This window comes from Nyctibius grandis, chromosome 8 (genome assembly GCF_013368605.1).
Source record: "Nyctibius grandis isolate bNycGra1 chromosome 8, bNycGra1.pri, whole genome shotgun sequence".
Lineage (NCBI taxonomy): Eukaryota > Metazoa > Chordata > Aves > Nyctibiiformes > Nyctibiidae > Nyctibius > Nyctibius grandis.
In genome coordinates, this window is record NC_090665.1 from 8549376 (window position 1) to 8573434 (window position 24059).

At 36.7% G+C, this 24059-nt stretch overlaps 1 protein-coding gene across 1 annotated transcript; it reads right to left on the reverse strand.

Moving 5' to 3' along the window:
- Window positions 1–966: 966 nt before the first annotated feature.
- Window positions 967–23797, reverse strand: CCDC39 (coiled-coil domain 39 molecular ruler complex subunit). Its single transcript, XM_068406493.1, is given in 22 exon segments — window positions 967–1126; window positions 1758–1846; window positions 2079–2258; window positions 2404–2544; window positions 3840–3946; window positions 5099–5258; window positions 6533–6656; window positions 7932–8140; window positions 9495–9632; window positions 10945–11109; window positions 11823–12017; window positions 15278–15410; window positions 15747–15850; window positions 17293–17316; window positions 17319–17348; window positions 17350–17487; window positions 19174–19302; window positions 19388–19480; window positions 20443–20601; window positions 21644–21790; window positions 22906–23025; window positions 23687–23797. Coding segments are annotated over 22 exon segments (2856 nt in total).
- Window positions 23798–24059: the final 262 nt, after the last annotated feature.

Genomic DNA, 24059 nt, shown 5'->3' on the forward strand with positions numbered 1-24059 from the left:
GTCTTGACTTTTGTTAATCTTGCTGGGATGTTTCATACTGGTGCACTGGTTATATATGCTGCTTAAGTGAATAGAACCCTCTGGTGTCTGTGAAGGCAAGTGTATTACATTCTTTAAATGCATCAAACGTGTTCTCTAAGTAATGTAAAAAAACTCCCAACTGGAGTAGAAGAGACAGTTTGAAAACTGTTTATTGTCTAGGTAAGTTCAAGTGTGGGCCTTTGGGTTTTGTTTGGGTTTTTTTGTTGTTAGGTATTTGTTTTGCAAGTAGTTTGAAGGCAGTGGTTGCATTGCTGTGGAAAAAGGTATGCTGTATTCACAATGAGATCTCCAAAGATGGTTGGCAGAACACCCTAAGGAGCTAATATCTGGCAGACTACACAATACCAATTGTACTTCAGCTGCAAGTTTTTGAAGTAATTCCATAGATACAGGTTAGTTGCAAAAAAGGTACGCTGTAGTTTTCAATAGAAAAAGCACAGTTTTACTGACTTTAATATATACTGTCATCTTCCAGTTAAGATACGATCTGAGATGACTATTTGATTAATAGTCAAGTCTGATCTTGAAATGAAGCATACATTTTTCTTTCCTGGGTTGTTGCAATGTAATCTAAAACTATTTTGACAGCAGTGAAGATACCAGTTCATGAAAATTAATGGCTTTAACATAACTCTCCTTCTCATTATAAGAAAAGTGACTTAATGGCTTCTGAAGGGTTTTGCGGAACTTTAGTTCTCCAACAGCAAAATGAGAAAGTAATTTAAAGGATAACTTATTTTGTTATATAAAACATATGCTTAACACTTCTAGATAATTTATTGCATATTGTAGAAGAAAGTGAAAACATACATTTCTGATAGAAATTAATGCTAAGATTGCCAATACACCTTGATAAATAAGTTACAGATTAATCAATTAAGAAGCCTTAACTAGTATGAAGCCTTTACTACGGCCTTCAAAAGATTACTTTTCTTTGCGTTTACAAATACCAGAGTTGCTAGCTCTGCTGGATGGCTGTGACCCAACAGCAGCTGCTTCTGCAGGACTGTCGATGGGCAAGCTCAGGTCTATGACTTTGAGTGATGAACTCTGACTAGAGCCTGAAGTTGTGCTTCTGGAGGATCTGAAAGACAAAAGTTTACTAATCAGTATATAAAAATCCCTGTATCTAAAATAGAGCTAATGGTGGCTTACAATAAAGCTACCCAGCAGCAGTGTTTATTCTAGGTAAAATCCCCTACAAAGATATTTGTAGAGATTACCACTAATTGCTTAAGTAACCTGCAGGAATGTTAGCTCATAACTGATTCAGCACATCACATGCATTATGGAATATATGTGGAATAGGGGAAAAGTATCAGTAAAAGCATACGTGTCTATCTTCCCTATTGAACTAGGAATGGGAGCTCACACCACCAAGTGCAAAATGTGGCTGGAGCTGAAACTTGTGCTTTTATAATGTGAAACTACTTTTTAATTAGAGCACAGTTAGCAAAAGTAGATGTAATTATTCTAGAATTACTGTTTCATTTTAAACTGTGATGGATGCTGAAGTAAACTTAATGGGATGCTAGAAAAATCTAGTAAACTTAAAGGTGGGCAAGTATAAGGAGAAAGTTTTTATAGTGTTTGGGAAGTAGAGATAAGATTGAGAACACCTTCAGGAGTGAGGAATTTTGTCATTTAGGGACTAATTTTGCTGGTTTAAACTTTTTTTAAAACAAAACAAAACAGAAAACATTGCTAGCACTTACCTGGTAGAAGATAGTGAACTTTGTGTGGATGGTGATCGAGAACTTTGACTCCCACCAGCAGAAGCAATTGTAGGAAGCTCTAAATTGGACTAGAAAATTTGGAAAGAAAAAAAAAGTTGACCTAATGGTTGTATAATAGGACTGGGTGTATCAGGAGGGATTATAATCCTTTGTATTTGAAGAGATGTTGAAAGCAGATGAACACTTCTTCCTGTTTTACTGTAAGTATAGTTTATTGTTGAATTTAGGAGTTGCCCTTGAAAGACACTCAGCAGTAGACTACAGCTATCAATCAAGATTTTGGTTAACTGGAAAGCTCACCTGGTGAAAGTATGTTTGAAAGGGTGTAGTTAAATCAGGATTTACTTCAAGAACATCAGCTAACAATTTGTCGATGTTTCTGTTGAAGCTTTTCAGTTCACGAAGATCAATGTCTCTTTCTTCCTGTGTTTCTGTTTTAGTTTTCTTCAGAGACTGAATTTCTCTGGATAGTCTGGAACACTTTTAACACAAATACTTTTAAAGCATTGCCATTATGAAAATGCCACACTGTTTCAGAAACCTGCTAAGTTTAAATTTTATGGTTTTAACCATACTACTGTCTATCACTGTAAAGTTAGAAGGTATCATTAATGAATATACAGACCTGTTTTAGAACCCTTTCTAGTTTTGGCTTCTGTTCTTCAATGTCTTTGTTCAGCTGCAAAACAAGAGCTTGTTTTTCCTCCTTTTGCTCTTGGAAAAAGGCCTCCTGCTTCAGTACTGTATCAAAGTTTTTTTCCATGCTCTGCAAATTCATTTGAACAGTCAGTTTATAAAGCAGTTCTGATACCCTTTCACTTTTTGCATTACTTTGTGGGAGGGTCTGTTATCGCTACTCCTTGTTTCTAAAGGTAGGTCAAGCAGTTAGTACTAATGATAACACAACTCAAAACTTTCTGCCTGTTACACTGTTTAGTGGATAAATACCTGGCTAAAGAGACCACCAGGTGATTTACATATCTGAAAAAATTATTTTAAAGGTGCTATTAATGAAGTTATAGGTATGTATTTTCAGATGTGCCTGTGAGCAGTGTCTAAAAAGGATTTAGTTGGCACAGTACCAACTATTACCAGTGCAAGCTATCCTAAGAAAAATAACATTGGATACCTGTAACTGCAGTGAATAAAATTAGCTCCATAATGGGGGCTCTTATTTTTAAACAATAAATCAAAAGGCAGGGAACGGTATGCTTTAACACTTCATTATATCCTAGGACTTACTCCCTGATGAAGATGTTGTCCCTCTTCTTTAATTTCAGAGACGTTATTTCTTAAGTAAGGTATATGTCCTGTGGTGGTAGAATAGGCAATAGGAATGTTTCTTGACCTGTATCCAGTAACTTGGGGCTTAGAACAATCATGTGAGATACAACAGGGTGCCTCTGATTTCTTCTAAGAAAATATTAACTAAACTGTTACACATCAGAGTTAAGTGTTGTTCTTAAGGGCCAAGTGGGCTTTTTGGTAACAAGGGGAACTAAGAGTAAGTCCTTGATGTGAAGCCTGAACACAAGCTATCCTTTACCTGAATTTAGTGCTCATCCTGCTAAGAGTCACTAGCTTTCTTTAGCTAATTACTACTGTCTAAACTGAAGCACCCCTTAATGCTAATTAAACAGCATATGTTCTCCTAGAAAAATCCTGAGACCTAGATGCCAGAGGACACAAGATGTGTGCATTTGAATCTCTGCAGTACTGGAGAGGATGATACAATATAGTGGTGTATGCTACACAAAAATACAACTGATTTCTTGGAACATCTGTCAATGTGCATCTGGGATTTTGAAACTTACAGCTGTATGTGACTAAAAAGCCTGGTTTCGTTGTGATTCAAGAAAATTTGAATAAGCACTCAGTTTTTGAAAGGAGAGGTAAAGCATTCTAAAAAATCATATTCATTCATACAATGCATAGGATATAAAAGAGAATGGGCAAAAACTTGTCCTACAATTTCCTGTTCTTTCAATAGGATGGTTTGCATGGACTTAGCTACATGCTGCAGCCTTGTCTGTTTGACCAGAACTTTTGCTTGTATTTCACCTGGAGATTTTCCTGAAGTTCCTTGATCTGTCTTCGTTTGTATCTGTATTTTTCATCAGCAGCCCTTTTTTCCTCTTCCAGTTTCAGTTTTTCCTCATATTCCTCACCTGTGATCCCAAACAATGAGGCAGCATTAATGCTCAATACAACTCAATTTTCACTTTAAAATAAGTTGTACTTTAAAGTAACTGCATCAGAGAGTATTGCTATATTAGTGTTGGGAGTATTACAGACACCTCAAGGTTTAAGGTTTGTTTAAATACTCTACTACTAATTCCAAGTCACTGTGAAAAACTAACTGGCTTAATGAGAGAGAATGATTTAAGAGCTACTGTTTCCAGAGCCAGCAGAGGGCACAAAAGTTAACTAATCAAATATTTTCTAGAATTAAGTTCATGTAATTTCTCATGGTGATGCTTTTTATAAGCTAAACAAAGTAAGCTCCACTGAAGGAGTGCAAGTTTATGAAGTCTAAGGCGCAATTGAAACAACAGATGAAGATAATTTCCAGAATTCTGAGGAATTTCCAATATCCAAAAACTTGTAGTTAGGTAGTCCATATTTTAAAATCTGCTGACACTACACTACAACAGTACGGTTTAAGTTTTACTCTTCATCATTTTCCCAGATGCCAGGTTACTACTTCCCCCCCCACACCATGTGAGAATCAGAGATCATGAGGGTATAGCTAAGGGGATCAGCCTTCATCACTAGAGCACATGTACCTAAGCTGCCTGTATAGTTGCTCTGGGTACGGTTTTGTGCCCAGGCTGGCTCAGTTTACCGCAAGAAGGTCAGCTGTGGCACAGCTTGTTCTGCTTCTGTAATTTGAATTAGTAGCTGTGTGCAATGCAGCACTACAGAGAAAGTAGTGCTTTTTGTACTGTGCAAAGTTTTATCCACCTGACCTCTGTACTTCAGTGGGCGCTCCCTTCTCCCAGTAATCGTCTTCATGCTTTGCCTCTTCTGACTGTTCCTACTTACGACTATTCACAAAATTTATATAGGCTTAGAGATTTTCACATAAATCTGATAGAAGAATGTAAGTATTAGTTAATTAACATCTTACTGCACTTTCATCTGTGCTTATTCTGCTAAACTATTTGCAGTAACATGTGAATTACGCTCCCTTTTGCTACTATCAGTTTAGTCAGTCTCTCTGAGTTATTCTTGTGTGCCATGGAATTTCCCCCCTATATACCTGAGTTATACCATCATCCGTAACTCACACAGCAAATACCAATTTCTATTTTACATACTTGTCTCAGTGACTTCCTTGAAAGAGTTTCGGTAATTGTTGTTGCAGTTATTAAGTATGCACAAAGTGTTTTCCAGAGCTACAATTTCTTTTTCAGCTTTGCAGATCTTTGCATCTAAATCATCACCTTCATGTTGAAGTGCTTCCTTTTCCTGTGCAGCCTGAAAGTAAAACTGGTATTTTAGGTGACTGCACACATACTGAAAATATTAGGACAATTATACAGAAAAAAAAACCCTGCAATATTTAGGGGTTAAAATCCTAGGTAGATATGGGGCTTATCTGTGTTATCAGGCTTGAACTGAGGTCTGAGTTACTGGGTAACTGGAAGGAGTAGTTATTTAGAGTATTGGAAGTTCTTTGAGGTATTTCATCCGTGTGCATTTCATTACAGGTATCTGCCTCTTCATCTAAGCTCACAAAGCCCTGATTAGTGGTACCCACACTGTGTACAAAGCAGTTTCCGTGCTTTGCTCTGCTGACATGAACTGCAGCGCATGCTTCACAGCTGAGTCCTTTACTCACAAAAATCCAAGTAAGAGTTGAGATTGTAAGTTACATAAAACCATAACGAGAATTTTAAAAATCATCCAGTTTGTCTAGGAATTATTCACTTGAAAGTCTTCATTTATCTGATTTGTGAGGTTTAAGAAATGCACCCAGCTGGTGAAGGGATGTATTTTCTATAGCCCCTTAGAATATGATACAGTGAAAAATCTCCATAGTTGTAGAGGGCATATGCCCACAGTGACCTGTGGGGTTTTACTGAGGTCTTCTGCTGGGCTGGATCTCACAGTAGCAGAAATACCATCATTAAGAAATGTAACACTTAAGAATGAGAAAAGGATGGACTCCAGAGCCAAGATCGCAGCTAGAAGCATTTTGCTTTAAGAGAAAATCGGAGAATTTGTGGAGATAAAAAATAATAATTTTTTGTTCTAGAATCAGGGTATTGCGTTATGCATAAAGACCAATTGGGGTTTTTTCCCCCAGTAAAAAGCTGAAGTGTGCGTAGGTGGTAAGTAAAAGGGGAAAGCTAACATTCTTCAAGGTTTAAACACCATATGGTGAAATAAATACCTAAAGTAACTGTGAAGGATAGAAGAATTTAAGATATGTGAGACTCTGATAAACTTGTTTTCAGTTTATAGTGGATTACCATGTGACCAGTACTTCTGGTGTCTTTGTAAATTAATAAGCACTGAAGTGAAATTTTTCAAACTGCTCAAAATTAAGACTCCCCAGGTATTAGGACTGAACAGAGATTCATGTGAAATTGCTGTATCATTTAAATAGCCAACAGCATCAGATAACGTAAAACAGTTAGACTGAAAGTAAGCAGTAGGCAAGGAGGTTGTCTCAGATACTTGAATAGAGCCCAGGGAAATCTATAGCTTAAATACTTGAATTATAATGAATTATGTTATTAAAATACCTTAATTACATAGTAGGCCTGAGTTTTCTCCTCTTCTCCTTCAGGTGGCATCATGACAACAGTAAGAACTTCATATCTGCATCTCAGTTTATCAATTTTATTTAGGCGATCTTGAAATTCAGCACTGATTTAGTTTGGGAAAAAAAAAATGGGTTGAGAAAGTGTTTGTCTGGTAGTGTTTTGTGGGCAGTTCTTGCTGTAGCAGTTTAAATTACTGGTGTTACTCCAGCAGTCTGCCCCTGTATCGGGATGCGGGCGGGGCAGCAGTTGTGCTGCTACTGTTTTTTGTTGCTTTCTGTGTTCTCCCGGCCACAGTTATCTATTTTTCTGGTTGCCTACACTTCTCTTGCTGTTCTAAACTGAGTCAAATTTATTTTCATATTCCAGATCACTGCATCCTGGAAGGCTGTGCCACAGTCCTCCCCAAAAATTTTTAAAGGTTTGGCATTTAAATCCTACAGCTGCACAAGCTGCCCCCTGCTGATACTATCTTAATATTGCCACTGCTAGATGAGCGTATGCAACAGTAGGCAACAACCCCAAATCAAATTACATGGAAGTATCAATTAGCTGTGTAATTATCAAAGGAAAAAAGCCACACAGTCTGCACTCTCGCTGAGCAGTTACGCTTCAGCCACACTAAATCACTCTAATTTCCTATTGTGTGGGGTGTGGTTAGCAGAGGAATGAATAAAAAGCCTGCCACATTTCAGCAGTTCAGCTGTGGGAGTGTTGATTTTTCGCTGGATATAGATACCGGGATTTCAGAGCTAAAACTGTCCCAGATACTTTGCACTGATTATTACAGAAGGGAAAAGTTATTTCATATGTGGTTGCTTTATAAGAGGGCACATTCATAATTCGGAAGATTTAATTTTGTTATATAGGACACAGAATGGAGAGCTCATTTGTTAAAAAAGCAAAAAACCAAACAACTAAAAAAAAAAAAAAAAAGGCTTACTGTAGGAGTCAAAGAAATTACAGTTTTATCAAGCAATTGGGAGTAAACCCTCTTTAAAAGCAACTTTGCTGTTTTAAATACCTCCAGACACGATTTCACATTTCCTGATTATTTTGAAAAATGCAGGGCCACACACAAGACATTTACTTTAAAGATGTCTGCAGCTGAGGTTTCCTCTCAGTTCTGTAGGGGATCGTCACTAACAGAATAAACAGTTATCTCTTGTTCACCGAGTGGTTAAAGCTGTACGCTTGGATTTCAGAGAAGGGATCTCTTGCTAGCCTCAGCTATCTTAGTATATAACATTGAGCAAGTTTTATTTCATCCTCAGTTTCTCTAATTGCTGAAACTGGGTAAAATGCTTCTCTTTTTCAGTAAGTTCCCATATAAAATGTACTCAATAAACGTGACAAGTTTAATTTATATAAGAATAGTTACCTTATGCGTTGCCGTTCCTGATCCACAAGTCTTATCTGGGAATCCAGCATTGCCTTATGAATCTTAATTTCCTCAGTTCTTTCTGCTATGGCTTTCTTTAACTCCAGTTTTTGTTTTTCCAGTGTTAGAACTTTCTCTGTCTTATTACACAGAATATCTTGAAGACGGTTCAATTCTAGTTTTAAGAGATTATCTTCAACCATCATCTCCTAATAAATGCCAAAAAGGTCTCAAAATAAGAGTGTGTTTTTAATTAAGATTATTTATAGCACTTAATAAGTTAATAATTTTTATAAAGCATCCATTATTTTATCTTTAATATATATACACAACTGTAAGGCTCATTTTGCTCTGCCTTTAAAACTGTTCTCACTTTCTCATTGGCTACCAGTTTACATGGTGAGTGCGATAGGTGTAGATTGTTTCCTGAATGGTTTTATACAAATTCATCAGACTTTCTAATTCAGACTGAGTTATGGGTTGTTAGACTTTTCCATCTACAACCTACTTTCAGTTTAGTTGGTTTCAAAGAAATTAAGCAGACCTTACAAGGAACTTTCTGAACCAGTTAATACCTCACTTGAACCATTATAACTGTCTTGGAATATGTTCCAGATTCTGTAAGTGTACAAGTATGTTGTTATATGAGCAAATTTATATATACCAAAGCTTATCAAAAGCAGCAAGTGGTGAACTTGATTAGCATGCAAACACTTTGAATCATTTAAAAAAATCTGTTATGGATCCCAAGCTCTGTACCATTTTTTCTCTGAGTTCTTTTATCCCATCAGCTTCTTTCTTTTGTTCCCCTGAATTTCATCCCCAGAGAAGAGTTCCAGGTTAGGGAACAAGAGTGTTTTCATTGAGGAGCAAGTGCACCAGTTAAGTCGGTACCAAAACTCTTTCCTCTGCTACTTAGACCCTGTATTGTTCTACTACCTTAGTGCTTCCTTGAGAAGCTAAAGTTTATGTCAGGAAAAAATGTGCAGTAATCAGAGGATTAGGAACTGGTTTTTTGTGTTTATCAAAAAATGGGGAGAAGGACTTCCATTTTATTTCTAATTCCTTAAACTGGAATATAGATAGATCCAAACCATCTGCTGGAAAAAATCTCGCAATTTAATAACAAAACTGAGCCAAAGTTATTAGTTGGCATCACAAATTGAGAATGAAAATCCAGTCCTAGGTAAAGACATCCTTGAACAGTAAATACATTTTTTATTTTAAAGGCAATTGTTTCTCAGAAAAAAAAAAAATCACTGACCGGGTGGATATTGTGGTATAAGTAATGTGTGGTTAAATTGATAAACCAAACAAACTTTATGCTGTATACAGAGGAGAAGCAACACTTTGCCTAGTAAGATAATAGTGATGAAAATGACTTCAAAGTTTGGGAAGGAAGGTGTAAGTCAAGAAACTACAAAGGGAGTTCTTACGGATACAATGATGTAGCAGTGTGGGAGGCAGACAACAGCCTTCAGATCAATTCACGAGTTTATGTGTTTTAAAAAACAAACAAACAAACATGTCTTGTATTAGTAAAGTTGCAAAATAATACTGTACCTGCTTAATGGCTTTAGCTTTTTTTAACTCCTGATCTGATCTCTCATTGAAAAGATTTAGTTCATTTATCTTGATCATCATACCGCTTGTTTCTTCTCCTGTCTTATCCATTGCTCTCTTGATGAAATGGACATCACTCTGTTTCCAAATAAGTTATATTTAATTTATTTCCATGAACGTAGGTTGCAACAAAAGCTACCAGTTAATTTTAAATGTGATATTTTTAAGTCCTGGAACCAGGAACCAACATCTTCTTGTGTCCGTATGCTGCTCTGCAAACAGTGCCTAGAGCATTGCAGTCCTCACGCAGAGTGCTGTTGCAATATTAATGTCATTGCTTGTTTTATTTGGAGTGTAGTAATTGTTATTTATACAGTGTAAATATTTCAGCCAATAAGGCAATTCTAATATAATAATGTATTTTGGTCTAGATAAGAAAAATCTCCTGGTGTGTCTGACCATGACTTTGATATTCATAGTTCATCTTCATAAAACCATTCATACTCCAGAGTATAAATAAATTCCTGGAGGTGTGTTTCAATGTTTGGTTATACTCACTGCTCAAATTTTGCATCTCCTCAAAACTGAAGTGTAGGCACCAGTTGCCCAACATTAAATCTTGTTATTGCATGGCTCTCCAGTTAAAGGGCTCTCCTATAAGCAGTTTCTTCCCCACACTAAATTGATCAAATTTTTTCTTAACTGTCACTTTGAGAAACCAGTTGTGATTTATTAAAAACCTGACTTTTGTCTTTGTATGGTTTCTCTTTGAAAAGAGGTTTCTAAATGTGCTAAAATATAGCTGATTAATAATCAAATACATTTCTTATACAAAGAAATTATAAATCAGCTACAGAATGACTGACTGGTTCATATCTACAAGAAAGGTAAGTGCATTTTTTTGAGAATTAATGATGGTCATTGGATAGTGGAAAACCAGAGAACAAGTATGTATATGCAAAATTCTCACATGGGAATTAAGACAGAAAAATAGTATTTCTGAATTACATGTCAGGATGGGGTCAGCTAACTCAAATACTGTCCCTTCAGTTCAGTAATGTTTCTTTGTACAGTTTTAAAATGCAACTGTACTTATGATTTTATGAAAAATATAAAAGCAAGTAGTAGCATCACATAGTAACATTCTCCTATTTCTACATGGTCCTAAAGATAAATTCAGACATTTGCAAGCAGTCACATCTTGAAGTGAAGGTAAGCTTGCCTTCCCAACATTGCAGTGCTTGGCTTCATGCTAAGGTGTCTTAGTTGTGGAGTAATGATCTGTTTTTCGGGAAGGTATAAGAAATGTATGAAATTTTCCACATGGGTTACACAAAATTCAGATATCTTTTAATCTAATACGAGGTTATTAATTAATAAGACCCAATCTACTTAAGTCACTGAGGCTTCTAGATGTTACAGAGTCAACTTGATGTTCTAAGGAAGTTACCTGAAGTTTCTTGTGCTGCGCATGTAAAACATCATATACATTTTTCTTTTCTTCTAAGGTTTTCTTAAGCTCAGCAACTTTTGCTTCCAAAACTTGTTTTTCATCTGTATTAAGCTCCCCTTCTAACCGTGACAGCCGTCTCTGTATTTGCTGAATATAAAAATCCTGTTAAAATAATTTTTAAGAGAATTAATAGTCTGAGATAAGCAATTATAGCTTTCCTATAAAGCTAAAACACTGGATATAAACTTGGATCTAAATGTTGGCTTTAGGACAGTCACCCAATTAAGCTATTGTTTGATAATAATTTATGGCTTATAGACCTCATTAGCAAAATATTCTTAGATGACTGATGTGCAGGATGGTTCAGGAGTAATCTTCTAGAAGAGTAACAAAGCATGCTCAGCACAGTCTGCTGTAGGGAGGCTTACAGGGGAGCTGCCATCTTGCTGTTACCAGTGGATGCTGATGTAAAAGAGCAAATTTTCAAAGTGATGCATAGGAAATATGCACAAAATCCAATTAGTAAATAACAGGATTTTGGCATGTACCTCTTGTATTGCTTTAAAAATTTACCCTGAGGTGTCTTTGGTTCAGGGTGATCAAAGTAAAGAACTGATTTGAGAAATTAGTGGGAAAAGCAGCAGATTCAAAAAATAATGAAATACACAAGTGCATAGTGTAGGTGATACTATAGCAAGTTTCAGTTATTTCAATTTTATCCATACATCTAGAGGCAGAAATAAATGCAGACTTCAAATTATACTGCATGGCATTTCCAAAATGGTAGGATGTTGACAAAGATTACAGAGCTCAAGCAATTTACTCTCTTTAGACCCAAGAAACAATCATAGTATGAAAGTACACTAATATTTTACCTGGTTATATATGAATTCTTGTTGTTTTAATGCATCTGCATCAAGTCTGTGCAGTCGACTCTTAAGATTTTTAAGTGATGTTCGACTTCCCTCAATTTCTGCTAGAACACACTTCTCCTTATCCTTCTGCACCTTTAACTCTCGAGTCCTCTTGAAAAGTAGTTCTTTTAACTGGTTAATTTCTGTTTCTTTTTCCTGGTGATGAATCATTAAGTAATAAATAATTAATCACATAGGAAGTAATTTTCTGAGGAATTGCTTGCCTTTATTAATCATATAGGAAGATGTGAAAATTTCAATACTATATCCATTCATATGAACACAGAATTTCATAGGTCTTCAAAATGGTTGGCAAGAAAAGTCTTTGACTTAAAGAGAAAGTGATCTTTTTTTATTTTTTTTTTAACTTGAATCCTGCCTTACTACTACATGACCTTTTTTTTCCATTATGGAAATGCTGCTCTTTTCAGCCTTTCAGAAAACTAAATTGTCATCCTTTCAAACAAACCCTCCTTATTGCTTCTAGTATATGTATTTGGAGAAACATAATACAAAGATTTTCAATGGTTTATTAAAACCTGTAACTCTGTGTATGCACATGTATGTACACATGTGTTTATATAAAGTTGGAATAATTCTGTTTGAAAAATTAATTACACATTTTAAAATCACTTCCTTATTCTCAGAATTAAGTTGCCATTAACACCTAAATCAGTGCAGGAAATGAGGTTTTAGTAGGGGCTGTTCTAGTAAGACAATGCTGAACATTTCAGGTAACCTGCAATGTACTGGAAACAAAGAAAATTGAGATTATTTTGTTTTTATAACCCTAACAAGGAAGACAACTTTATTCTTTCCCTCCCTCTTTCCACCCCCCTACCCAAATAACCAAAGACTTTCCAAAGCTCAGGCCATTCAGCTTGCTAGTTTCCTGCAAGGTACATCTCTAAAACGAGTGATGTGGCATTTACATTTAGCTCAAGTCTGGTACAGGGTTTGAAGATGCACATTTAAATTAATATAGCAAAACACCTTAGAATTCACTTTTCTATATTGATTAAAAATGTGCTTATTCTTGATTTTATATGTGTACATTGTGAAATTTGCTTGTGAACCGTCTTGCTGGCTTTAATAATGGTGAAAGATAACTCCTTTTCTAAGCATTCATAGTCACAGTCTACCAAACAATTTTTTTTGGTAGTTGAACTTGCTCTAAGTGCAATTCCAAATCCAAAACTCAGGAAGTAAAAAGCAGGTGTAAGTTCCATATGACATCGTTATGGCCTGTAGCATTTGATATTGATGTCAGTGGGCTTTGGATCATGCCTGAACAAAGGAATTTAATTTCAGAAGTGAACTGGTTTTTATGCATGTGCTCAATTCTGAGCTGTATTTCTGAAGCTAATGACAATGATGAATTTGTTTACTAAAAGTAGATCACAATTTGACCTTCATTTCGTAGTCTTTCTTGCATATCTAAATTCATTTATTTAATAGAAATTGTTTCTCTCCCTTTAATTGAGGTTGTTAATAGAGATAAGATATTCAATAAGCTTCACTGTCCAAGTGTTTTGCCACAGATTGAAGAGGGAGAAGCATCACAGAACTAAAGCGCAAAATGGTGACATTTCATCCACATTGTTCCAGTAAATATCTCTTCACGATAAATTAATAGATGCAGCAAATAGCCATGTGTGTCTAATGGTGATGGAAAGCATGCTTCTGACTAATACATTGCAGATATTGTTCAAGAACAGTTCATCCTAGTTAAAATACTACCCTGAAGCTGTGGAGCTGCCAAGCTCAATGTCATCTTAGGTTATCCGCCACAGACGCAAGTAGAGAAACCCTGCTAATGGTTTAGCCACCCTAGTAACAGTCTTAAGGGGAAGCAAATAAGGTTTTCATTTTAATGAAGTGTTACATCATTCCAGCTTGTTTTCAAATTATCTGACAAACCAGAACAGTATGCAAGGACTGTAATTTAAGAAACTCTCTGTAAAGAAAAGACATCTCCTCTCTGGTTTCTGTATGTATATTTAAAATGTACAATTAATGCCTGTGGAGTTAAAAAGTTTGAAAAATAGCACTCTATCTCCTGCAAGGTGTTATTTCACATACATGCTACAGGAAACACAAAATAGGGGGAAAAAACAAAGTATGCAGTGGTATGCACAGATATGGCTTTGTTGTCACTTGTGTGGGAACACCCGCTGTCACATTCATTTAACCTGGTCATCTTAGAGTAAAGAAAGCTTCAGCATGTTCAATACTCAATTGTCCAGCAAAATGTAAAAAAAATATTTGTATCAAGTTCAGTCAGAAACTAAGTAGTAAAATACTTTAAGAGAATTAGTAGTAAAATGACAAAACAGTAGAATCATTTTCTGAAATGCAGGAAAGTTCAGATGATTGCATTACAACATTGCATTTATTCAAAAGCCCTTTGCAGTTCATCAGATGAAAATGAATTAGGATATTTTTACTCCTATACTTAATTTGAAACATAAGAAGTGGGATTTGATTTTTAAAAAAAAGTACTATCAGACATGTTAAAAAAACAGTCACCATATCACAGCTTGTAAATGCCACTTCCCAGATCAAAATCTTTGTTCATCATGAAAATGAAATCTAAAGAGAGACAGTAATTATTTAATAGTCCACAACAAGTTACATGTATCAGAGTATCATGTAGTAGAATTAAAATAATTAAGAGGAGACTAGGCCAGCCAAATCCAATTAAAAGATTTCAAAATCTTTTATAATCCCAGTTTGCCAAAATCATAGCTCTTTGCAGGTTTATAAGTTTTGGTGGTGTTTTACTAAAGCCAAGAAGTTTTCAGCAGTAATGTTACTGAAAAGTCATCCTGACAATACTCTCACTCCTTAACAACCTTATTGGTGGGAAACTGATAGAAGTTCAAGGACCCTTTCTCCTCAGCGACCCATAAAACAGAATGTTTAGAGACATGAACTCCCAAAAGAGCTAAGCAAAACACAAAATTTTGAAATTTTTCAGTATTGTTACAAAGCAGAAGCAAAACATTACTGTATCTTTGTAACAAAATTTACCACATTCCAGTAAATAACTTTTATTTCCATCTAGCCAAGAAGTTGTAGGTAGCTTTTAGCAGATGTCAGAGGTAAATGTCCTGTTCAGTACAGGGCTGTCAGAATACTGGTTTTATATCTGATCTGTACAAGGACAGTTCCAGTATCCTCTGTTAATATATGGGGACACCATCTTCTGAATTACTAGGACCACTTATTTTCCTCCAGAGTTTTCCCAGCACAGATACTAACATATCTACATGCACGTTACTTCATCGTTTGATGAAATAGCTACATGTCATATTAATACTTACATTCTATTTTAATCTATAAGTGTTTGTTCTAGATACAGCTTGCAAATTCAAATGAATCCCCATTTGCAGAAACCATGAAAAACATTTTACCTTGACAATTTTTTCTTCTTCCTTTAGTATTTCTTCCATCCTCAAAGCTTTGTCTTCTGAACTGAGTGTCTCCTCAGTCACAAGCTTCAGCTTATTGGAGAGACTTGCATTTTTTTCTTTAAGAAAGCTTAATCTAAACAAAATTACAAATTAACAAGTTAAATATATGTTGCATACAGAACACTGCCAAAACCAAGCAGCATACCTTACTGAGCAGTTGCCTGATACAGCAAGCTAAACTGTAACCTATGATAACCAAGGCCCTAACTGATTTTTTCACACCCTTTAAAAACAAGGATTACCAGGAGTATTTCCTAAATTGCCCAGTGCCAGAAACTATGCAGGACACACAGTAACCAGAAAGTTGGAGGTTTAAATCATCAACATTCTTTAAGGTTTTTTGCTAGCTCAAGGATTTGATTATGTTACTAATCCTTACAAATAATATTTTTAAAAGTCTGTTTCTTACCTGGCTTGTTTTTTCTGAATTTCTTTCTTCAGGTTGCTTACTTGTGTTCTCAAAGACTCTAGATCAGAAGCAGTTCTGTCCACAGTGGATTTCAAAGCATCCAGCTAATAAATTACAAAATGAAGCAATTGAGCTCTTACTTACTTTGGTACGTGTTAAGATACTTAAAATTGTAAGAGACCTATTTATTGGAAAGTATTCCATTTCTTTTTCACACTGTTTTCCAAATGAGAAGTGCTGCAAATTCTGAGGTGCTGTAAATAGATACAGCTACTAAACTCAATAGACTAATTCACATGATCTGAATACTGGGACAAAATACTTAAGAATACAGAATGAATTATGAAGGTGCTGTGGGCTGCAGTTCTTGTCCAACAGCATCTGTGTAAGTGGAACCATGGTTTTATGGAGCACAGCTGACTTTGATGAGGCTCTTTGTGAACATGGATACCCTTATGGATCTACTAAATATTTCTAATTCCAGCTTTGTTGGGTACATAAATTTATTTTGATTAAGATAAGGGAACACTGACAAAAATACAGAGACATTTAATTTGGTAAAAAATACATGACAGCATACACTCATTAAACAGGGTAGAAATACTTTACAATCACTAGCTCATTAGTCTTCATAGTATCACTTAACAGTGTAAGTGTAATTGTCTTCACTTTTAGAGATGAAGAAACCTGGCCAAGGGTATATAGCAGGCCTCTCTCTGTACCAGAATGAGAAACTGGGAGGTCACAAATTGTCAGATGAACTGTAAGTCTGTTTCTTTCCTTGTTTCTCACTTGCATGCCACAGATGTTCTAACACTTAATAATGAGAGACTGTTCTCATTATCACATTAAGTAGTATTAATTGTGAAAAATGTCAAGCAAGAATCTCACAGATTAGAGATGAAAAGCTACCAATTCTGTGAACCCTCAAGTTTGCATGAATTATAGGGGAATCTAATAGCCTACACCTTGTTTGAGCTACCTACAGTTAAATTAGGATATTAGTTTATGAACCATTTCCTACAGAAAATCTATCCAAAGTTAAGACAACAGCAGATGCAGGGTTGTTTTTAAATCACCAAGCTTGCTGAGTAGCCCAGTGTTACCATTTCCTTGTTAAGAGAAAACTTACTCAGGTAATACAAGCATATCCCTTCTCAACAGAGCCGTGAGATTTGAATTACCTCTTAAAAATACTTCTCACAGGCATTTAAGTAATTAAGCAGTGCAGCTCCTTCCTAGCTTTAAGTGCAGATTAAATATAAGTAACAGAGTAAGTATGGACAGCATCAAGCATGGCTTGTTCACAGGGCAGCCCTCTCGTACTGCCTCTTGAGCAGGAAGCCATGTAAAAGTGTTTGGCATTTTTTTCCCAGAATTTTAACCTGACTACATCATGAATAGACTGAGAAAGGCAGACATTTTGTTGAATTGTTAGAAGTCTAGTATAAAAACAGAGAAAAGAAATGCTATTCCTGTATTTCCTCCATCTAGTCAAAAGTTATAGTTTCAGTCCCATTTTTTCTAACTCTTTCGTCATTCTTACCTCATCCTGCAGCTGAACCGTGGTTATGTATCCTGAGTTTGATACTCCTTTCGGAGGACTGGTAGCTTCCCGTTCAGGCAGAAGAAATTTTCTTTCATATTCCACATTATTAAGTGTTTCATTTACCAAAAAGGAAGTCTTCTCTTTCAGCACCATTTCTTTCTTTCTGATCTCCTGTTTTATCTCTGTTATTAGCTATCAGGATAAAAACATTTTAGATTTGCTTGCATTAGTTAAGAAGTGTTAGACTAATAAAGGGTACAACCAGAAGATAGATTGCTGTAAAGGCTACTCTTAGTATGAGACAGCCCAGTTACCACATTCTTAAATGACTTTAGTCCACTAATACGTCACAACACCAAATACTACAAGTGTTTTGGATTGGCAACTTCCAAAATATTCCAATAATTTAAAAAAAACATGACACTATAAACTTGTATGAAATAAAACTAATTTTTGATTGATTGAATAGGGGGGAAAAAAACACTACTTGAACAAAACTTCAGATAGACTTGAAATGGAGAAAATACAAGAGGAAAATTACAACAGTAGTGATGCTACTTTAGCTGAACAGATTTATAGCTATTCATTGAAAATTGCATATTTTGAAAAGGTTTTGAAAGGTCAAGTAAAAGATTAGCTACTGGGAAAATTATACTGTAGTTCTGATGAAAAAAAAATCTGTTACAAAAGCATCATTAGGACTATTCTGGTGGACTACTAATATATGTGAAGATTGGCCAGAGCTGGGGTTTTTTTTTGCTGTTGTTTTTTATATCTGTTTGTTCTGTGCAGGAATCTTCTGACCTGAAATACTATGAAAACCAAAATATTTCAGCTGAAGTAGACCATTATATTTTCTGTTTGGTAGTACTTCTTCTGGGTTGTCACTTTCTATTATTACATTTTTTTAGTGTTATATCTTAAGCCTGTTTAAACCATGATTCTGCTCAGGGTACACCCAATATGGGCAACATAACAAAGATGATACTCTTTCAGCAGGAAAATACTAGCAGAGCTAAGAATTTAGGTAGAGCCCTCTTATACATGTAGTTATTCTCCCCCTCCTCCCACCTTACTTTGGAATCCACTTTTATAAAATTTTCCTCTACACTGATCCTTCAAGCTTTTTCTGGTGCATCTGTTCTATTCCCCTGCAGAACATTCCAAGGAATTCCCCTGACAAAGCCAGGATAAAATACACTTTATTTGTACCCGTTGCCATTGTACCATCTGTGCATAAGACACTGACAAAACCAATGAAGACTATATCTTTTAGAAATTAACACTAACTTGTAATGCCCAACAGGATCTTTTTCGGATTGGAAGAGTGCTGTTCCTTCTCCTCATTTGTAGAATGTACTTAAGGACCAATTTTTAACCTTAATGTGATTATTTATCATAATTCTGACAGAAACGTTAGTCATACATTTGTTCAGAGGTAGAAATGCTAATTCCTTCAATTCTAAATGTTCTATTTTCTTCTTAATATTGCAGCCCAGACACAGAATCTCCTCCTTGCAGTTGACTGCCCTTACTCTCTAAGAAACAACATTCCATCTTGTTGCTTCTTAGATCAAAGAAAATACTGAAACTGGCATGCTTTGCATTTTCCGACCTTGAGATTGAAAATTAAACCTGCATAGTATCAAGCAGAGCACCATTACTTACACTCAGAGATACTGCTTTCAAAATAAATTCTGAATACATTTCAGTAATATCTGAAATTTGAAACACCTTAATAAAATAGAGGTAAAAACAGAGAACACTGAACATCTAAAAGACCCCATTATTCTATATGTGAGTGGCAAAATTCTTATCAATATCATAGTCACAAAAGTAGGCCAATATGCTGATATGAATCAGTTACAGCAGTTTTACCAAAGCACAATAGTCAATCTGTTGATCTCTTTTTTGCATCTGTTGTATTGCATTCTCCCACTGCCTGATGACTTCTTGCCTTTCCTGATGAACTCTGTGAAAATCTTCAGCTGTCTTGTCAAGCTCTATCTGTTTAAAAGAGAGCACTTCCATGATTTCTGATTTTAAAAATTTCATATTAAACAAGGTATCTTCAAGAACCTTAAGCACAAACCTGAGCTGTTACGGTTTCTGTAAGCTCATTATCAAGAGCTCTGCGCTTCTGATTTGCTTGCATGGTCAACTTTTCTACTTGAAGGGTTAACGCCTGAAGTGAAAGAATATGAAAATATGTATTTGAAAACAAATATATAATGTCTTATAAATTCTTAAAGCTCTGCTATAATTAGGGGTGAAATTACTGAGGGGTCAATTTTATTGTGTTTTAGAGAACAAAAAACTGAGAATCTAGCCTCCCAAATGTTTGGTCATGCAAGAGGCCATAATCTCATCAGCCCTTGGGACTACACTGCAGCAAGGCCAAAGTAACCCTCCACCATGTATAAACCTGTACATGGTGTCCTCAGCATCAGCTATTTCACTTTACTCTTCCTACTATGCTGTGTGACTTGCTAATGTAAATTATATCAGTGAGACTGTTTGTGTAAGCTAAAGTTTTTCAGTGAAGTATTTAATGAGTAAAAATCAATTTTATCCTCCCTGTATTTAAAGGCTCAAAAGAATATTAACCAGGGATATTTATCTCTAAATTAATATTATACTTGAGAACTAACCCTTTTAAAGTCTAAACTTGTGACTGGAGTGTCTATTTATACTATCTTTCATTATTCTAGGCAGCTTTGCTGAAATAGCTGTACTTCGTTCTCAGTAATATTAACAAATTCAGTTCTAATGGGAAAATCTATTCTATTTGTCCCATATTGGCATGCATTTTTGAACAAACTCCTCTCAATTCAGTGGCACTATTTTTCTAGACTTCATTATCTCTTTGTGCACTTTCTCAGAAAAATTCAAACTTAAACTTTACCCAGATGAACCAAACAAATTAATGTCAATTATGCTTTCACCTTTCGTCAGACTTGATCTCTCTGATCTTCAAAATGAACCTCATATGGAATTGCACTGTTGTGCTAAGTGGAAACCAGTTTAAAAGCGCTGTTGTACAAAATCTTGTCTCAAGTCTTACCTGACTTGATGACATAACAAGTCTTCAAATGCTAAAAATGGTTCTCTGTTTTGTTTCTGAAAACTGCTGTCATTTCTACTTACTCCTAGTTTCCCTTCATCTTGTTGTGCGTACTTCTGGATTGTCATAGCATCATCATCTTTCCGATTTGACTCCTTTATCCAGCTCTCCAGAACTTCTTCATCACAGTTCATCTGTTGCTTTAAGTTTTCTAACTTCTTAGTGGTTTTATTTATAGTATTCTAATAAAATTAGAGATAAATTAAAGGGTTAATATTAAAGGTCTAATATTTTATTTGAATAGTAACTGAAACAACCAGTTCAAGCTACTGTAACAAGTTTACACACATGTTGCTGTCAACAGAATTGCTAGTTTGCTTTTTTGTTAATTGTGCATTATACTTGAGGAGTGCTAACACACGTCCTGGTCTTGAAGAAACAAGACAGTAAGTTACCACAAACTTAAAATGAAAATAATTTTAAACAGAAAAGTCAACCTCTGGTGAGATTTACCTATATGCAGGATATTTATTCCACATAATAAACTGATCTGAGGCATCACAGGGTAAAGTTTTTCCCTCACAGACTAAAGCCCAATTCTTAGATCCTTATCCTGCATAACAATTTACAAACGGCCCCATATGACTGCAAAGAGTCTTCCTGACACAAATATGAGAAAATCTGGATCCAGCTGAATAGCAAGGATATCTTCATCATGTTACCTATTCTGAGAGACTGGAGATTACAGGCTTAATGAGAAAAAAAAGAGAGCAAATGAAAAAATAAACAAACATAATTTAAATTATTCGTAGAAAGAAAAAGAGACAGATCCATTAAACAAAAAAACCCTGTAATCAGATAGCAATAGATGACTTCTTTTTTAATCTAAAGCAAATTTTTGATCTCAAAATCATCCCCCAAGTTTATTTTATGTGGGGAAGATTTGCCAACAACAATTTAATTTTTAAACCATAAAGAAAATACCTGTGAGAATTAATAAGCTGTGTGCTGTGTATCTGGCATTAAGAACATTAAGAACTGCAGTCTTTCAATATCTAGTTAATATTTGCTAAGTCTTGACCAGTCTATGCAAGGAGATCCTCAGTGTCACTCTACTTGCCTACACAGGGGAAAGAACACCCAGATCATTTCTTATAGTTCATAAGATTTAATTATAATTAGCTTTTCTTGACTTACACTATTATTTCTGTAAGTGCAAGGGACGACAAGCCATAAAATCTAATTGCAATACAAGTGTTCTTTTACAAAAATTTTAAACCTTACTTCTTGACTGTTTTTCTTTTCTCTTAAGGAAACTATCTCATCTTCCAGTCGTTTAATGTCACTTTTGAGACGTCCACGCTCTCTCTCAGCAAGGGCTTTAAAGTGTTGTTCAGTTTCAATTTCATTCTCTCTGGCTTTGTAAAGAGACTAGAGAATAATACAGTACAGCATTTTACAATAAACAAGAGGCATATATCAACAAGAAAACATCTTTTTTTACATGCAACCAAATCTCAATTCAGAGATAGTATGATTTTTGTCACGTAGATATAGGAATTTTCAGAGCAACTTTATTGTTTGGATTTTAGTATCTCAAATATATGTATTCTAATATATATATACAGACACCCATTGTATTGTATGAGACATCCACAGGTTAACCATTTATAGCCCTAAAAGCTCAATTCAAAGATACTTCACCCAAGATTCAGAATCTTAATATTTTGTAATGAAATTCTTAGTCTCTTGATCACCAGCAGCTTTATGTCAGATTCAGGAGGCACAGCAAAAGAAATAATTTTATTGTTTTGTGCAGAGACAGAGCACCACCAGGCTGGCCTATAGCAGTATCTATATTGCCTAATCCATCTGACAGAAGTGATTTAACAGGGGTTTTCCTCCTTCTGTAATAATAAATCTATTACTTATTAGAAGCATCTCTAAAAGAGAGACTAGTAGGTGCTGTCTCTATGTGCAGATTAGAACTTGACTCTAGCACAAAAAAAATTTAAAAGTTGTTCTGTTGCAGGGAAGTTTCTTAAGACTTTTTCACCTGGGATATTTTACCTGAAAGGTGAGCAGCTTTGACTCGGGACTCTTTAGAAAACCACCCATTTTGTCCAATTAACCTGGAGTGTAAGCAAAGACTTACACCTTAACCATTGCACTTCATTTTTCATGTCCATGAATTAACTCTTCACTAGCATTTCACAATTAACTCTTGACAATTATAAATTTGTTTTTCCCTTACACTGATGTTTTATTTTCCTTGATGAAATTTTTGTTATCATCTACAAAAGTCTCCATTAATAATTCCAACATGCATCCTTCTTGGCTTTCTTCTAGGTACAGTGATTTGATCTTGGATGGTCTTTTAATGACTGTCACATAATATTGCTGGGATACATAGTTTTAACTTTGTTTTCTGTGAAAGTTCTGGCAAATCTCTAACAAAGCTGGCAAAATATACAAGGATACTAGCCGCAGAAAGATACTCAGATTACAAGTCTGATAAAACTGATGTGCTAGAGGTAGCGATTTACCTGGGTGAAGCTCAACTCTTGTCTTACGTTTTTCAAATGAGATGCCATTGCTTCTATACGCTCTTCAAAGCCGGTCACCTCATTTTGCAGGTTTAGTTTTTCTTTTTGCATCTTCTGCAGCTATTTAAGAGGTAGAATTGTCAAGTAACTACTTTCAGTTGAGCGCTTATTACCTGCAACTACTTAAAAACACAGTCATTGCACCTACTAATCAAAAAATGTCGGAAGTATGCACTATGTTCCCCCAAAGTAGTGACATGAGAGATCAGAAGAAAAGGCAGCGGCAAAACCACTTTTGCCATTAAGTGCTGTTGCTTATCGTCAAGATAACGAGGATCGCCGGGGTTACACCGCCGAGCAGGCGCTCCCCTCACGGCCGAACACCCCCCACAACCCCGCGCTTTGCCCAGGGGAGGCGCAGCCCGGGGCTCCACGAGCTCCAGGCTCCGAGGAGCGAGGGTGAGGCCAGGAGCGCTGCGAGGGACACGGCTGCACCCGGCCGGGGCGGGGAGCCCCGCGGCGCCCACCCCGCAGGTATGCGGGCCCCACGCTTTGAGGCCAGGGCCTCGCTCCCTGCTTCCCTCCGCAGCTCCGCGGAACTCGCGGGTGTCCCCTTCCTCTGTACCCGCCGGGCGCGGCAGCGCGGCCGCGGCGGGGAAGGCTCCGTGCCGCCCCGCGCCCTGAGGCGGGCAGGGCCGGTGGCCCCCTCAGAGCCCAGGGGCCGGCCCGGGGGAGTCGCTGGCGGGTTCCTGTCCCTCCCCGGCCGCAGCCGCGCGCTCACTTCTTCCTCCAGCGCCTTGTTCTCCGCGTTGGCCATGGGGACGGCGTAGCCATCGTCCCAGCGGAGCTCGGCCAGCACCGAGGCGGTGGAGCTGCTGCCGACGCTGTCCATGGCCGCTGGCGGCGGCAGCCGAAGGGCAACCGCGGCAGGGCCGGGCCTGGCGTCGCCGGGCTGCTTAGCAACGGCCATGGGAACGGCCGCGGCCCGGTGGGACCTGGGTGCACTGACTGGGGAGATTTCTGCTCTAAGTGCCCACATCAGCCGGTAAGCAGGGCTGCTGTTAGCGGGGTGACCGGAGCTGCCTGGAGAGGATGACCTTGCCTGCAGCCACTTGTAACCGTGCTGACATGGAAGGACACACCACTGGCAGTGC